The 17625-nt window shown below is 40.4% G+C and overlaps 1 protein-coding gene across 1 annotated transcript in view; it reads left to right on the top strand.

The window, feature by feature from the left end:
- lrba (LPS responsive beige-like anchor protein) overlaps positions 1-17625 on the top strand; it is a 204036-nt gene that overhangs the window by 22846 nt on the left and 163565 nt on the right. The window contains 8 exon segments of the mRNA XM_051945532.1: positions 5727-5958; positions 8467-8567; positions 11409-11504; positions 13308-13429; positions 14183-14309; positions 15049-15168; positions 16401-16547; positions 17121-17318. Coding sequence (XP_051801492.1) covers positions 5727-5958; positions 8467-8567; positions 11409-11504; positions 13308-13429; positions 14183-14309; positions 15049-15168; positions 16401-16547; positions 17121-17318 — 1143 coding nt within the window.

The raw sequence follows: 17625 nt of genomic DNA, 5'->3' as shown, positions 1-17625 counted from the left end.
AAGATGTTGCCATATCGCGAATCGTCTTTTGGGTCACTGTGATGGATGTTCGGTTTTGTGTCATGTGGAGGGGGGGGCTCTCATGAAAGAATAATCTAAACTACATTTGGTCAGACAAGATAGCTTGTTAAAATTGATCCACTTAAGGGAGCTGTTGTGAAAGTAGGCCAGTGGTGAAAGCGTGGTCAGTCTGACAGCTCCTTTGTTGAGTATTGAAAACTTATCGTCCAGCTGGATTCTTGTACAAGCTGGTATTTAGAGTCCTTTCGTAGAGGGCAAATTGGACACGGCCTTAGATATGTTTTTTCAACACAATGCACTGGATTTTAGAAAAAGACTTCAGGCTATACAGCGGTGTCAATTGAACATCGAATCGTTCAGATCGAGCTTTAGGCTTCCCTTAAAATCCTAGGCACTGAAACTGACAAAAAAATGATAATATTGAATGACAGAAGTGCTTCATTCTGACAGTTTAGACGAGTTCGACATGAGACAGTGTATGTGTTTGACATTCTTCTGTTTTCTGTTTCTGCTGTTGTGTCAGTCTTTGGGCAAATCAGTTTATATTCAAATGATTTCAATTTCATTGGGGAGTGAAATGAAGGACGAACATGGACAAGCACACACACAATAGAAGGTCTCGTCACCCTGCGGCCACGGCTTGGCAGCATCACTGCTTCTGCCTGTTACTCTTAGCTGGGTAATTTCCTCCCCTCAGGTACAAAATGGCCATCATTTGTTGCTTTCTCTCATCTCCAGCATCGCATGGCTGTCTGTAGTGATTTAAAAGTCTGGTTTCACTCAGACCTCAAATAGCTCCGTGCTGTTTTAGTAAACCTTGCCTTGTTCTATTCTCAGGCTCAGTTTCTTGCTCACAGCTAGAACTGGTGGTTGCTCTGGTTTGTAATATGAGGCAAAATATTTTACCCTGTTTACTGGTAGGTAATAGTCTCCATATAAACATGGAAATAGTAAAATATATATAATATAAAGGTGCTTCTCAGTAAACACTCACCCACTTCTGTTTCTGTTAAATTGCTGCTCATTTTGGATATGTCAACATGAATTTGAAGAGATTAGAGCTGGGACATTTATGACAGCATTTTCTAATTTCAGTTGTTATCAGTCATTATTTCAAAATGACTTACTTTTATTAAAAAGCATTCATTTTGAATTCAGCCTTCTTTCTTTGACTATAAACATGCGTAAAAATTTGAAAAGCATTTACATTTTAGTAAAATTAGGAAGGAAGAGATGATGAAGTTTGCCTGGTGCAGGGCGCCAGGAGTTTGCCTTTTTGGTCGCTGGCACTGCGTCATGGGTGTGTTTAGACTGTGAAGTCTGTCTTGGAAACAAAGCTATTGGTCCATGATAGCTGCAGGATCCACCATGGGAGGTCTGCAGGCATGGAAAAAAACATTTCTTGTTCTAATCTCAGGGTCAAACAAAACAGTTTGCGTTTCCTTGTACTGAAAGTATGTGACAAATAAAAACTCTTGAATCTTGGAGGGTAGTTGAGGCTCTCCTGAACCACCCTCCTAGTGCACCTTGGGAGATGTGCACGGTAGCTTTGGGAAAGGATGGAGGGGGAAGGGACTTGATAAGTCAGGGAGGGAGCAAGATACGGGTTTGTTTGTGGAGCTGAACTTTGTCATTTAAGGCATTTAAGTGGAACTGCTTTCTTATTGCTAATGATGATGTGTTTATTAGCTGTATATCTTACTATTGTTTTATTGCCCACTCCTAGATGAGATCACAAAACTCTGAATGTTTACCTTGTGGTGGTGTTTTTTTCAGCAGCAGGGGTAAAAGGCATATGATGTACAACCTCAACTCCTCCTCTATTCATTCTTTATGCTTTTGGCATTGAAACAGGGGCACCAAACAGTTAGTGGCATTAATTACATGAATACTTTAGCTACAGAAGAGAAACATTTTTCGTGACATCAGAATGTACCTACAAATCAAAAACATTTTTTTCCATATACCCAAATTTCCACTTCCTTCTGGTGTTTCAAATTGCAAATATGTATTAAACACATGGATGAAAATGTATTAATTGCAGCACCTGTATTACTTAAGAGCTCCACATTAAACCCATGAATACGGTTGACTCATGGACTTTAAATCCAGGAATTCCAAGAATCACAGTATCAGTTTTGCTCTAACCAACCTGAAAGTTGACGTTTAGCTCCGTCAATGGATGTGAATGCTGGTTGTGGTGCACCATTTAGCCCTGCCATCCTCCAGTGTTCTTCTCCATGGAGACCATAGGGGCCTGTTTGTGCTTAGCGTTACGACCCAGTGGCTGCTTGGCTGCTCAGCCATGATTAATTCAGGGAGGCCTCAGGGGAGAACAGCCAGGCTAGGTTACCCAGCCAGGGATCTGGTGTCATGGCGGCCGTAAAGACACTGGCAGCTTTAGGGACAGAGCTCTACCTGGCTGGAGTTGAGTCTGAAACTGGCAACTTTTCAGGTGTTCCCGAAATAGAGCTTTGTAAATGATTGAATTTGAATGTTTTAAGGGATTAAAAACAGTGTATACCTTTTTGTTATGCGCCAGTAGACACACTAAATGCTCTCACACACCTATAGCAAACTGCATTTTTAATTAGCATCAAGGCTCATAGTATCACAGTGGATTAATGGCAACATAAGTCAGGCATTAACAATGACACATTTTTGTACTGAGGAACAACATAGTCAGCTTCTGTGAGGATTCATAACAGTAGCACAGTTATATTTAGACTCACCTGGTTGAAGGTGAGGGTGGAAAGAACTACACGGGTTCTAGCTCTTGAGATAAAGTGGATTTTGATATGAGGTTTACATTTTTTATTTCCACCAACTCATTTCTAAATGCATAATTAAAGTGAATCTAATTCTGATCTGTAGTCCTAAAACCCCAAAATATTCCATTTAATATTGATCAAAAAGAAAACTTCAGAATCAGAAAACAGCCGCTGATTCATTTCTGTCTCTTGACTTGAGTCTTTTTCTTCTTTCATTTTAGCACGAATTGAAATTAGGATAGCCACAAAGACTGTGGGGTAAAGTGATGGGGAGGTGCTGTTTGACTCTCTACAAACAGAACCTCACACCGTGAGATAATCTGGCAAGGTGATTGTTCAATCCGTCTTAAACTCGGACACCATCCTGCTTGTGCGAGGTGACAAATTAGGCCCAAAATCAGCCCAGTTATCCCACAGTGTGTGCCAGATGTGTGTCACTGCAGCTTGGTCTCCATCCTCTTATTTGCTCTCTGTCATTCCTTGGTCAGCTGATGGATGGATGACTCGAGTGCAGTGTCAGGCTCATAAATCTGTTGTTACTTTGGCAAAATGGTACCCAGCATGCGATAATGGCAGCACTCCATGCAGTTGGAGGTGTCCACCAATAAGTTACGACAAGAGCTGTGCGATTTATCAGTGACGCAGCAGACAGGGTGTCAGTCAAGTGTTTGTTGCCACATCAGGTGTTTTTTTTGTTTTTTTTGGCTATTTGTATGGAATGTTTAATTGCATTTATGTGGAATGAGGTATTTTTTTTTTTAGCTCTGTGCAAAACCTGATGTAATTAAATGCTTTGTTTATCCAAGTTATGCTAAAGGATATGTTGTCGCGTGCTTCTACTGAGACCTATTCATGCTGCTAGTTTTGTCTCAGTGCATCCTGCGTTTGAGATGTCGGTATCTGAGATTAGTCCAGTCCAGTAACTACAACCAAGATTACGGGAATTCTGTTTGTGCTAGCATTGAGCAAATAACTGTAAAATAAGGGAGAAAATATGTTTTGTTGTAATTTGTTTGAACAAACCTTTTTGAGATACCCCAAGTCCAAGTAAAGGGTTGTTTTTTTTGTGTGCTGGTATCAGAAGATGAGCATCTGTAAATGGACCTCAAGCCATCGAAATGCTTTTCAGATGATATTTTCAGTATCAGTGTTTGATTGTATATTAAAGACTGAATGTTCTAGTTTCATACTTTTTAGGTCACGAGGCTAAATTAGCGGTTGACAGTACAGTATTCAGCCTTTTTTCCCCCATTAACTATATTATTTTACAAAAATGAAAGATAAAATAGCTGAATTTAAAACCTGCTCTGTTGCGTCTTTCCTTCTGTAGGTACAGTCACTCCAACATGACTGATTGCACGTCACGACTAATAGCCTATTAACACAGACAATTAAATGTTTAACTAGCCACATGCAGAACAGAAATGAGCCAAATTTCCTGTTGGAGTTTATGCTTCTCCAAATTTTAACACCAAGATTTTCATTTTTCACACCAATATCAATTGTAAATGTCTGTTTCCTTGAAAAATACCCCGTTGGCCGAGCTTAAATTTAAATTGTTTGCATTCTATGATAGGCGTGATGGTGCTATATGATAAATATAATTACATTACATTGCCCACATGGCTCGGCACTAAGAGTTGAAGCTTATCAGGCTTGTGTATTTGATCCTGTCTCAAGGGAAAGAATAACATCACTGCTTTACTGTTGATACTTGACATTACTGAATAAATAGATGCTTTGTAAGAGGAGGTCAAAGGGACAATGGCTGAGCTGTGTGTTAGTGTTATCATCATTTTATCCTCCTGTCTTTAAAGATGTTGCAGCAGCAGCGTTTCCCCAGTTTCCCCTCCTTCTCTATCTTCTGCTCACACACATACAAAGTTAATCTTACCTCACTCATTTTAATAGGACCGTTTTCATCCCCTGCACCAAATCATACTGTTTTCACATCGAGCCAATCTAATGGCTGACTATGGCGTGCTCATTTTTTGTCCGGTCACACCTCCTTGATTCTAAACACGACAGCCAATATTAATTTGACATCAGCATTGTTATTTTCCTTATCTTTTTCTATTAGGCAGGGTCCAATACTAAAAATGTCATCACAGCTATTAAGAAGTGACAAATTATGACATTTATGGCTCATATGTTTTGTGCCAGACACAAAGAACATTATTTCTTCGTAACAAGACAAGCATCTTACACCACAAATAAGCTTTGGCTGGAGAGCACTGCAGACACTGACTAACATGCATTTCCTTTCTTTCTCAGAGAAAAAGATCCAAATTGGTGTTTTTATATCACAATACCAAAAGAAAATGATGTAATTGTGTCAAATTAGAATTCAAGAAAAAGCATAGAATGAACAACATAAATGCACAGAAGTGAGGATGAGGTTCACGTCTCTGCCTTTAATATCCAAAGTGAAAATTAATGTGAGCCTAGGTCTGTGTCTGCCAGGCTGTGTCAGATGCTGTTAGTATTGCAGGACCTCCTACAGGAACAAATGACCTCTAAATACACTTCTTACTGTTTGAATCTGTCTAGATGTCGAGCTCTGTTCCGTTGACGTGGCTACTTGTGTGATATTTGTTGCTGTGGGTTTATCACAGTGTCTAAAGGCGAGCTGTAAACAGAACATCTACTGAGAGACAAACGGACATCCAGACTGACAGAGACGTGTTTCTCCCCTGACCTTTAATCCACTTGCAGCATCTCTGATGCATGGTTAATCATCTGTTTAGCAGTGTGCACACATACACACAGACCTGTGGTTGCATTTATGAATTTCTGAGGGTCTTGGTTATATTTTTCTTATGGCAAAGGAGGAAAATAGTTTTTTAATTGCACTGTTGACTTGCTCACATACTGCTTGCCTCGCCCATGTCTCCTCCGCATCCTCCCTCACCTCCCTTTGTATCTGCCTTCCAGCTGGTCGGCGGTCAGTTTGACCTGGAGATGAACTTCATCATCCAGGAACCCGAGAGCATTGTGTGCATGGTGGAGCTGTTGGACAAATGTGAGCCCACCTGTCAAGCCGAGATCTGGAGCATCTTCACTGCAATCCTCAAGAAGAGCGTCCGCAACCTGCAGGCATGCACTGACGTGGGTCTGATCCAGCAGGTGCTCCAGCGCATCACCACCACTGACAGCATGATTGCAGGTACTGGGAACATGGTCGTTATTTTATCCCTGTGAGGAACAAAGAAATCAAACTTTCATCCAAAACCATTTCTCTATTTAGAAAATGAAAAGTAACCTGACTTGTGCTCCGAGCTGCAAGCGCCTCTTACAGCTGAATTGTGCTTGTCAAGAAAGTGAATCCCTAAAACGTCCAGCAGAGGTGTGCTGACACTGAGCTGCTTGACCTCTGTGTGGATGGAGAGCAAGCAAAAAGAAAATTCCAGCTTTATTTTTGAGTTGTAGTATTGCAAATAAAATAACTTACTGTGCAATTTTCTTATCCACACATTAATTCACAGTTTCTACTCCTAGTTTAGTATACAGCCATGTATTAAACTGAATGAGGATGCGGTCATCCTGGACAGTCTCCCCCTAGTAGTCTGTTGCCCATCTGCAAATTAGTATAAATTAATCCTACAGTGTTCAGCTCAGTGAACTTTTGCCAGCTAGAACAGCGCTGGCCTCGGGCATTTGTGCAGCCAAGCAAGGATGATATCACCCAGCAGTAACTAGGAAGCTAAAAGTAATGGTTATAATAACAGTCACTATCATATAAATGCTATGTTAGTTGAATAGAAGATATGCTTTTTTTTTCTATTGACTGATATTTACACATTTGAAGAACACTTTATGAACTTAAAGAGTAACTTTGACTCTTTTAAGCTGCAGTTTTCGGGCTTAAAAAAGCTCATCTACAGACATTCTAGCCTTTAGTGATAGTAGTAGTATGGAAATGGGCTTCAATATTAACTGATTAAAGACCTGACGGATATTATTGCTACTATTATTATTGCTGCTATTATCTTTATAGCTACAGAGCTAAATCGTTTTAAATGATGTGAAATAAAAGGCGCACTAGTCGTAGATCTGTCATAGTAAAGCTCATCGTTATCGGTAGTAACTAATGAGAGACGCTTCACAGTGGCTGGGAGTCCCAGAGTGTCCTGGCTATTTTAAGTCTCCAGTTTTTTAAACTTGGGACCTGCTTACCCTACTTTTCTTTTAAATATGCCTCAGCTGTTTAACTTCTTTTGGCTGTGGCATCCCTGGAATATGTAGATTATGAAAATATTAATCATAACTGTGTCTTAATTGTGAAGTTTCTGAAATCCTTAAACCCCTCAGGACTGATTACATCCACTTGGAGCTTCTTTCCACTTTTATGGGTTACTTTATATTGTCAGTCTTTGTGTTTTTAACATGCGGTGTTGAACAAAATTCCAGACTCCTTTAATGTCATTTTCTATGTATCGGCATACATAGTAACATAAAGAAAACATTCCTCACCAGCACAAGCACTTAAAACTAGAAAAAAAGAAAAATATTCAGATAAAAAAAAATGAAAAAACAGTGACAGCTAAAATTATGTAGTGGATGTCTAAAAATAGCAGCAGGTTAAAATTTAACAAGTACGCAGGATAAAAAAAGTGCTTGTACTGTAGATGGAGAACATTTAGGCTACAGCAGGTTATTGCAGTCATTGTATAAGTTACGTCAGGTTAAAATTAACAAGTAAGAAGAATTAAAAGTGCATGTCCAAGATGGAGTGCATTTATTTTATGACTCATATTACAGTTTTAGAACGCATAAGAGTCCATTTTCCCCAAGGTTTATCAGTTGTAAATAGCTGGTACTTTTAAAAAACATTAGGCTAGGCAAATTTATTATATAGCACATTTCAACAACGAGGCGATTCAAAGTGCTTTACAAAGACATTAAGAACAGAAGATGATGATTATTAAAAGAAAAACAAAAGAAAACATTTATGAAATCATTCAAAAAAAAAGTCAGAACAGTAAAAGAGATCAAAAACAGAACTCAGAAACAAGGGCAATTATTAAAAGAAAAACAGAACAGTAAAAAGATCAAAAACAAGAGTCAGAAAACAAGGGCTGTTTAAAATAACTGTCATAAAATAAGAGTTAAAATAACTGTTAAAAGTAACTGTCATAAAATAAGATTTAAAATCATTTAAAATACTTTAATCAAAAGCAGCTGAGAACAGGTACGTCTTAAGAATGGATTTAAATGTGCTGAGAGTTTCAGCTGATCTACAGTTTTACCGGTTGACGTCTGATTTGAATTGTTTGTATTTGTGATAGCTGTGAATATTGCTATGATGGTGCTGGAGGTGAGATAAATATTTTTATGTTAGAATACACACATGGCTGGGCAGTAAATGCTGAAGGTTATCAGCCTTTTGTGTGTTTGATTCTGTCTCAAGGGAAAAGCTCGCATCACTGTTTTCTTGTTGATACTTGACAGAACAGAATAAATGGATGTTCTATGAGAGGAGGTGAAAGGGATGATGGCTGAGCTGTGTGCCAACGTAATCATTATTTTATCCTCCTGTCTTTAAAGATGTTGTAGCTGCAGCAGCGTTAACCCAGTTGTCCGTCTTTGTGTTTTGAACATGCCGTGTTAAGCTCCCCGTATTTTTCTGCGTGTAACCTCCGCCCTCTGCTGTGCGTACGTGTTTGTCTTGCAGATCTGCTGGTGGACATGTTGGGCGTGCTCGCCAGCTACAGCATCACGGTGAAAGAGCTGAAGCTTTTCTTCAGCAAGCTGCAAGGAGAGAGAGGCCAGTGGGTGAGTCAGAGTTTTAGCACAGTGATCTGTCTTGGTTGTCTGGGACCCGCATGAGGAATGTACGAGCAACACTTCAACGGCTGCCATCCCACAGGCAGTGGCCCTCGTCACATAGACGAGATAAATCATTTGAAGCCAGGCGACTACTCCTCACTGGTCTTTGATCCAGAGCAGCACTACATTATTGATATTAGGTGGTTCATGAGGTAACACACAAATTCTGAATTTAGGTCACTTTTTTTCTAATATTAAAACCATGCAAGCCAAAACAGTCTAGTATTTACACAGTTGGAAAGCAGTACTTTCTTTTATAAGTAGCCTGAGCTGAGTGGAGCTACTACGTGAGGGAATATCTACGATGAACTTAAGATTTATGGCACATGTGCACACGAGAAGTGAATACATCCAGGCAGAAACGGTGGCACAGAAGGGATGACAGATGAAGCGAGGAAGAGAAAGAGAGTAACCCATTGATCACTGACAGTAATCCAGTCAAGAAAATAGGGCGAGTAGATTTTATGCTTCCAACTTTCACCTCTCTCCTGTCAAGCCACTCTTATGCTGCTGCACTCGGCATTTTGTTTTTGTAAATATCCGAGGAGACGGAAGAGACAAGGGAATTCAGAGTCTCTGACTATAAATGTCTAGGCATCTATCTGGACCAAAAACTCATTTAAATTTCATATCAAACATTAGTCTGCAAGCTACAGCAGAAAATTGGATATTTTTTACAGAAACAGAGCCACTTTTCTTCCATCTTCCAGCAAATAATCGAAGCAGTGTTCTTGTCTGTTGTAGATTATGGAGATGTCATATGCAGAAATGCCTCTACTTCCACTCTGAAAGCTTTAGTAAGTAAGTCAGTAAGTTTTATTTGTATAGCGCCTTTCTCAGACCAGGGTCACAAGGCGCTTTACATTTACAATGAAAACAGGAGAACAGTATCAATAATTAAATATGTACAGTCACAAATAGAAAAACAGGTACAACTCGGTGATCAATCGGTGTCCTCATAAAACAGTCAACCAAAGGCTTCAATAAATAAATGAGTTTTGAGGGCTTTTTTGAGTGATTCGACAGAGTCCAGTGAACGCAGAGAGAGTGGGAGACCATTCCAGAGCCTGGGAGCAACAGCCTGGAAGGATCGGTCACCTCTGTTTCGAAACCGTGTGCGCGGCACCATCAGTAAATTCTGGTCCACGGACCTCAGAGCCCGAGCAGGGCTGTAGATTCAGTTCACTCATCACTGCTTATTGTCTAAAAATGTAGCCTGGCCACCTAGCGAGACAGGCATTGTTTTTTGTTTATCTAAAACACTGACTGGTAATGTTACGACCCAACCACTAGGGTCATCTGGATGTAACAAAAACAACCAGTTGTTGTTGGTGTAGGTAAAGCTAGTTATTGCTCAGTGACAAATTTCACATAAAAGTGATCAAACAATGAAAAACAGGGCTGGTGGATGTTGCTAAATGAAAAAAACAAATAAAATCGAACAAAGGCTAAGAGAGTTCTTAAACTAGCTAAACAAAAACAAAGCAACTGAAGTCCTTAGCCACACCTGAACAGAATAGCAACTCCCACCACGAACAACAGAAACTGGTACAATACAAATGTGTCAAGTGAACATAATTATCGAAATAAAAGTGGTGCCTCAAAACACACACATTTCCAATGAAACGCAACACAAATCGCCACCACGCAGCAGCTACGAAACACACACACACACACACACACACACACACACACACACACACACAAGACACAGGTACCTTCCCACTGAAACTAGCGGACTGCTAATAGGAGCCACAATTTTCACCAAGACTGGTAGCTCCTCACCGAAATGGCAAACGCTAACAAAAGCTTGAATATCTGTTCAGTTACCCCTCAGTGGCTACAGAACCTACAAAGACATAAGAGGCACCGGGCCGATCTGGTCGCACTGAACCCCAGCCGCCTGACTGAAAGTTTGGTTGCAGATTCACATCATAGCTATGGTGATGGTTGGGATCTTGTGGGAGAAGGGGTTGTGGTGGTTGACTAATCCAAAAGGTTGGGAGGTGTGGGCTGAGAGCAGGTCTGGAGCTCCACAGCGATCACTCCTGATGACTACCAGGTGGGATCTGAAGCTTTGTCTTCAGTCTCCACAAGCCATCCCAACACAGCGAGGCTCTCCAAAGTCCATTACCAACCACATGACTAGCAGAGGACGTAACAGGCAAAACGCTACAATACATCCCCTCCTTGTTGAATTCATCCCCAAATAACTCTTCAGCTCACTCAAGTAGTTGGTTAACACTTGAAGTCCCACATACCGACACTGCAGGTGGTAAAAATACTTTCAGCTTTTTAGCCGCACATACTTGGAATATCTTGCAGAAAACACTAAAGCTGGGTGCAGCCATATCTCTTGACCAGTTCAAATCCATGATCCTTCACTGCACTGCTTTTGAATGTGATTGTTTTTAACTGTGCTCCTGTCTTTGTTGTCTCGGTGATTGTCGCCTTTTTATCCTGTTGACTTCACTGTAGACATCGTTGTAATTGAGCGCTTGCCCTCAGTGATTCCTCGAGGTTGAAAGAAATTGGTGCAGAAAGAAAACTATGTTGGGGAATTATCACTATTAACCGCAACTTTCTTGAATACTGTAGAAACCAAAAATAATTTCTTACTTTCTCTTCGTTGGAGCAACACATTTTGCGCCATGCTTGCATGATGTGATCACTGAGACCATGAGTAAAGTCTTCTGTTGTGATAATCTCTCCAGATGTCAATATTTAGGAGCTAATTTTAGAACATGCAGTTGTACATGTTCTATCAGATTTTTGTTTTTTCCTCAGCCTCGTCATGCGGTGAAGCTTTTGTCGATGCTGAAGTACATGGCTCACAGGAATGGCCCCGACTCCTTCTTCAGTTTTCCAGGGAAAAATGCAGCCGTGAGTACATCATGCAACACTGTATTAGTACTTAGATATATACATGATACACTGATTGGCTTGAATATAGAAGTCAGTGTTAAGAACAGATTGTTCTTTTGATTCTTTGCCTGTACGATCAGCAAAGTTGTGTCCAAGGAGTTAATACTTTAATAGTGAGCCGCCACAATTTGGAAACCATGACTGCCCCCTGAGTTTTTGAAAAGTCCTATTTTCTGTCATCATCTAGAAATAATTTATTGTAATGATAGGATGAAAGAGAGGACTTCAGATCTCTGAATCTTTTTCTCACTAATGGCTTTCTAAGCTGCTTTCCATTCAGCCATCATTCACTGTCCACTGCCATTTTTCTTTAGTTGACGAGCATTTCTTAGTTTTTTTCTTGTCTACTATTACAACTCAGACCCTTCTCAAGGCTTACAAGCTTTTGTGCTCTTTCTGAAATAGTGTTAAGTACCTACAGATGCAGGTGTCTAATAGCATGCTTTTTGATAATAACAGCATGTTATATTCTGCATAATGTCTGTCTGACTAAATTGTTGGGCATTGATAATTTTGGTTGTACCTTGCCTGCACATTAGTTTATTTCGAACCTCTGCTATTCTTTGTTGTCCGGCTTGTTTTCACCTTGACTTAAAATAGGTTTTGATTGTGAGAATGGCATTTTCCTGATTAATCAATTAGTTGATATTCAGTTTGCTTTCATATAGCAGGAAAGAAGCCAAAAAGTATTCACATTTAAGAAGCTAGAATCAGAGAATTTAGCTTTCTTTTATGAAATGTGCTGTTAGTGCACTTATTAGACAAATGACATAAATATACATTGCTGTATAGAATATTACCAGCATTCTTGTGAGTGTGTGACATTGATAGAGTGAAAAAAATACAGAATTTTTGTCATATAATTTGCTGAATACAGATGCCAAGGTTTCTTTCTGCACTGAATGGCGCTTTCCAGGTTTAGCTTTCATTGCACTGAAACTTTAAACAAACACTGGTTTTCTAATGCAGGCATCGTTACTGCATATACTGACAGTTACACTGTTGTTTATTTCTCTTCCTGCCACAAGATGTGGTGTGACCTGGCACTAGACTTACCTCGGGATGTTTTACTCATAAAATCAGAGTATCATCAATAATTAATTCTTAACAGTAATTAGATATCTGAAGAGACAATAATCATTAAATGTGTTTGGAATTCAGCTATTGGAACATAGAGATGAATAAACTTGTCATTGCATAAAGTGTGCATCCTACATGAATTTGTCTCTCACTCTGTGTACATTTATACATCACTGCTGCACCAGTCTCGCCCGACCCTGTACATAGTGTGAATCTGTGGTTTCCTGCTTCTACATCTAACCCTCCACTGACACGATGATGATGATGATGCATTTATGAATGCAGAATGCTGCCTTGTGGGCTTGGGTTTGATTTGGCTCATCTGAGCTCCTAGTAGTGTCTGTACTTGTCAGCAGCATCTTTGAAGAGAGCACATGCGCCTTCTTCTTCTTCCTGTCTTGCCCTGCTAAAGAAAATAGAAAAGCTCGGGAGCACAAACACACGCACAGAGATATTATTTATAGTGACGGCTTTCCAACTTTTTCTGGGAGGCCATGTGTGTTTGACATTTGTTTTACTTATTTGTGAGCTAATGACATGATGCTCAGACTGTCCTACTGTACTAGCACACATGTTTTTTTTGTTAATTTTAAAAGGCTCAGTGCATCATTTTATTCCACCAGTTTCCAGAACCCACATCTCACTATCATGCTGTTTTCCTTCATTATGTTTTCCCAACAGGCTATAGCTCTTCCCCCCATAGCGAAATGGCCGTACCAGAATGGATTTACGTTCCACACGTGGCTCCGCATGGATCCTCTCAACAACATCAATGTAGACAAAGACAAGCCTTACCTGTACTGGTAGGTAACACTGGAACAATTCAATCATGTCCTGTGGCCAGTGAGAACAACCTTTGCCCTTTGTTTGCCATTTTAATAACATTTTATTTGAATATGCTGCAGATAGAATGCAGGAATGGCAGCTTAGCTATGGGAAGTAGTGCATGAAAGGTGGCACTAAGCGAGTGAAGTTTTTGTTGTGGCTGAAACTGATAACGGCCTCAAGATAATGTATTTGAAACCTACTGTATCACTCTACTGAAAAACCTGCAGCCTCCCAGATGAAAAATGGTTGTGCCTCTCCCTCCATTTTATCCTGTTGCTTCATCCTTTGCTTCCCCTCTGAGGAGCAAGTCAAACAAGCTATCTGATCATCTTATTTTCAACCAATGATTAACTTCTGCCAAAAACTATTTTACTCAGCCGGGATCTATTTGTGAGGATGATAACCATGCTGGGCAGGCGAAGAGCTGCTTGAGAGAATCCGCAATAAAAGCTGCTCTTCGGCCCAGTGCCCTTTTAAAAAGAGATTAATTCACTAAATCACATGGAGGAGCCCCATCTCGCTGGGACACCCGCAATGACGGGAAAGTCTGTGAAGTTGAGCAATTGTTGCTTGCTGTTTTAATCATTTTGGATTTCTTTTAAGTGTTCATATTTACCGGACACTATAACCCATGCTGCCCTTAAATGCAAACGGCTTGAAAATGTGCAGCGTTGCTCAGACAGTAAAGTTGCATTTTTTGTGTGTATTTTCCCTTCATTTCTTTTCAGTTTCCGCACAAGTAAAGGCATGGGTTACTCTGCACACTTTGTGGGAGGCTGTTTGATAGTGACCTCATTAAAATCGAAGGGGAAAGGATTCCAGCACTGTGTAAAGTACGACTTCAAACCACAGAAGGTATGCAGGGAACGAACAAACGGAACAGAGTGCACGGTTTTGTAACACAGACAAACCGAAGAACCATGCATTCACATGAAAAATAGAAATCCTTGTAATTAGATCACAGTAATCACATGGCAACATAAAAAATAATCAATCACATGCACACACACAAACACATGTGCACTCAGAATACATTTAGACCTTGCTGTGAGAATGAACTGTCACATCTCAGTTGACTCTGGGGAGAAACACAAAACTAGAAGACGGAGGAAGGAGGGCTATGGGAGTGAAGCATTATCCAATACTCTCAGTCCCTTCCAGGCACCACACAATGCTGAACACATTTCACTCTGAGAGATCTTGTGCCTGTGGACAGTTTGAATTTCTTTCTTGCCCCGGGCATGAATTCTCCACGTTACCTCAACAGACCTCACGAAGACTCAAAAAACCCCTCATTTTAGTTGATTTTACACTCCATTTTTAATACCTGTTCTTTCATGTCTGGAGGAAACCATCATAACCTATTATTATTTCACTGCTTGTAGAGAAAACTAGAAACATAAGTAGGTAAGATCGTAGCTTGAGGGGAGTAAGTCCTGAAATGTGATGGAATTATGCTAACAAGTAGGCACAAAGAGTCTCCCTGGATGTTGACTTATTGATATCATGCTGTGTGTGGTTAATATTCGCCCAAACAGTTTTCAATTACGTGAATAAGTTCTTCAGTGTGTGCATTTTTTTGTTGTTGTTGCAGTGGTACATGGTGACTCTCGTTCACATCTACAACCGCTGGAAAAACAGTGAAATTAGCTGCTTTGTGAACGGAGAGCTGGCTTCCTTTGGAGACATCGCCTGGTTTGTCAACACCAGCGACGTGAGTAGCAACAATGCAAGAACATTCTGTGCTGTTAGCAAACCGTCTTTGACATACGCCTGCAGTGGGTGCTGCCATAAGTTCCTGTAATGTTTTATATCTGCACAAATCCTCATGGATTATTGAATCATCGGAGACTTTGGGACAGTTCTTTGCTTTTCTTGCCAAGAGTTGGATTAGAAAATTCACACCACTCTGATAGCTGTAACGAAGAAGCCAAAGTCAGCTGCAGGTCAGCAGAACTATAATAATGGCTGCAAACGGGGCATGACTGCTAGCCTGACTCTGCAAGGATGTCGATGTGCTCAGCCAAAAATGTTTGCTCCGTGAATCATTTACAGTTTGGATTTGCAATGACTAAAGACACATAAAACAGGTTAGTTAGTGAGGTTTAGAAATGCTGGTAGGTGGATTTTGTTACCGTTCAGAGTCGGGCTGTGTAATTCCAGTCTAGCCTGCAGGCTTTTATTTCAAATTCAAAGTGGTATCAGCTATTTGTATTTCACAAAATGCTGAACTACTTCTTTAAATAGGTCATTTCTGTTGATGAGTGTGTTCTGTGTCTGTTTGGAAAGCGCTAACATCTGTGGTTATAATTTCACATGCGTTGGTGCACATAACAGATTTCTTGTCAAATATTAATTTCATAACAAAAAAACAGATATCACACTCATATCTCCGTAGCTTTCAGACATCTGATCTCATTCGATGCTCTCAGACAGATTGGAGGTGAAACGTCCATCTTTTAGCTTGAAAAGTTCAGTGAAAATGACTAAATGCACCCCCTGTGCATTGACACATCACCGTACGAACTCTGTCACAGTCCACATGATTGCTTTCTGTCATGCTGGGATATGATGTTCAATCAAATTTTGTTTGGAATGAAAATGTTTCCACTGCGTCGTATAATCCTCTGGATGTGTCAGAAAGCAAATTAGCTTCCTGATTGAGACGTGGTCTCATCATTCTCAGTGCTCAAGCTTGTGCCTCACTGACCAAGACCAGAGGACGATGGAATATTATTAGTGTGCTCATAGTCTGAGGCTGTCTTTTGCCATTTATAGCTTCTGTTAACACAAATGTGCCTCTCCCCTCTGTTCTTTCTTGCTATTTTTGGTCTTGTTTATCCATCCTTCCTGTCTTCATTCTTTAATTCCTCCCTCCTTTTATATCTTTTTGTCACCTTTCTGTTTTTTCCTTTTTACCTCCCTCCCTGCATCCTCCTGCTGCAGACGTTTGACAAGTGTTTCCTGGGATCGTCTGAGACGGCAGACGCCAACCGTGTGTTCTGTGGACAGATGGGGGCAGTTTACCTGTTTGGAGAAGCTCTCAGCGCTGCTCAGATCCTAGCCATCTATCAGCTGGGTCCGGGCTACCAGGTTGGAAAGCACAAAACCTGAGATGTCTATGCAAGATTTTCATTGAATATTAATGTATAACAATTGATTGAATGTTTTATCATAGTAAGAAACTTTAATCATTGTAAATTAGCAGAAATTTCTAGGGATTTTCAGTTGTAATATCTTGGAGACACACTTGCTGTAGTTGCTTATAAGAAGTGTTAATCATCTTGTGAAGTCAGTAAATAGTCTGTGTTTAAGTTATTTGGACTCTTTGTTAAATATCTGAATGCCATAAGCAGTAAACAGCAACCAAGAAAGTTGGCGACCCTACAAGCTCTGCTGTCTTTGCTGTTATAGTTCATTTTGAATGTGAACAATGAAGCAAAGTATTAATTAAACTGATTATTGTTGGATGCAGCATGTTTGCATGAGAATACATTAGTCTCAATTATGACGTTACCTTGGTTACTGTTTGATCTTTGAGCCTTTAGTAATTTAGTAAGACGCTTGGTACATAAAAAGAGATACTGGTTGCTACTTCTTTTTTGGATGATACCTTTCACTAAATCCCCCACACCTCCTCTCCTCATTTTCTGTCTTCTTGCCCAGGGCACATTCAAGTACAGGGCTGAGAGCGACTTGCTGTTTGCGGAGCATCATAAGACCTTGCTGTACGATGGCAAGCTGTCTTCTAGCATTGCCTTCACTTACAACCCTCGAGCCACAGATGCCCAGCTCTGCCTTGAGTCCTCCCCCAAGGACAACGCCTCCATTTTCGTCCACTCGCCCCATGCACTCATGCTGCAGGTAATTGTTCCCTCAGTGCGGCGTTTAGCATGGCTAGCATATGAGAGCCGTTCCTCTTGGAGTTGGGGTTGGCGCAGCTCAGATTCCCATTATTTTACTTTAACCTAAAGTCACCATGTTGCAATGACATTAAAGCAATGTCACTGCAAATTCATTCACCACCTGTACACCTGCTCCTCCCCTCCCACTGTTCCTTGTGTACTGCTCTTTACTCTTTCTTTCCTGGCGCGCGATAATGAAAGTGGCCCAGTTGGCATCTTTTCATTTTAATAGCCTCATTAGGGCAGAGTTGCAAATGTGTCGAGCC

Source organism: Acanthochromis polyacanthus, chromosome 3 (assembly GCF_021347895.1).
Source record: "Acanthochromis polyacanthus isolate Apoly-LR-REF ecotype Palm Island chromosome 3, KAUST_Apoly_ChrSc, whole genome shotgun sequence".
Lineage (NCBI taxonomy): Eukaryota > Metazoa > Chordata > Actinopteri > Pomacentridae > Acanthochromis > Acanthochromis polyacanthus.
Note: the sequence above shows the minus strand (reverse complement) of the source record. Positions and strands in the feature narration are given on the sequence as shown.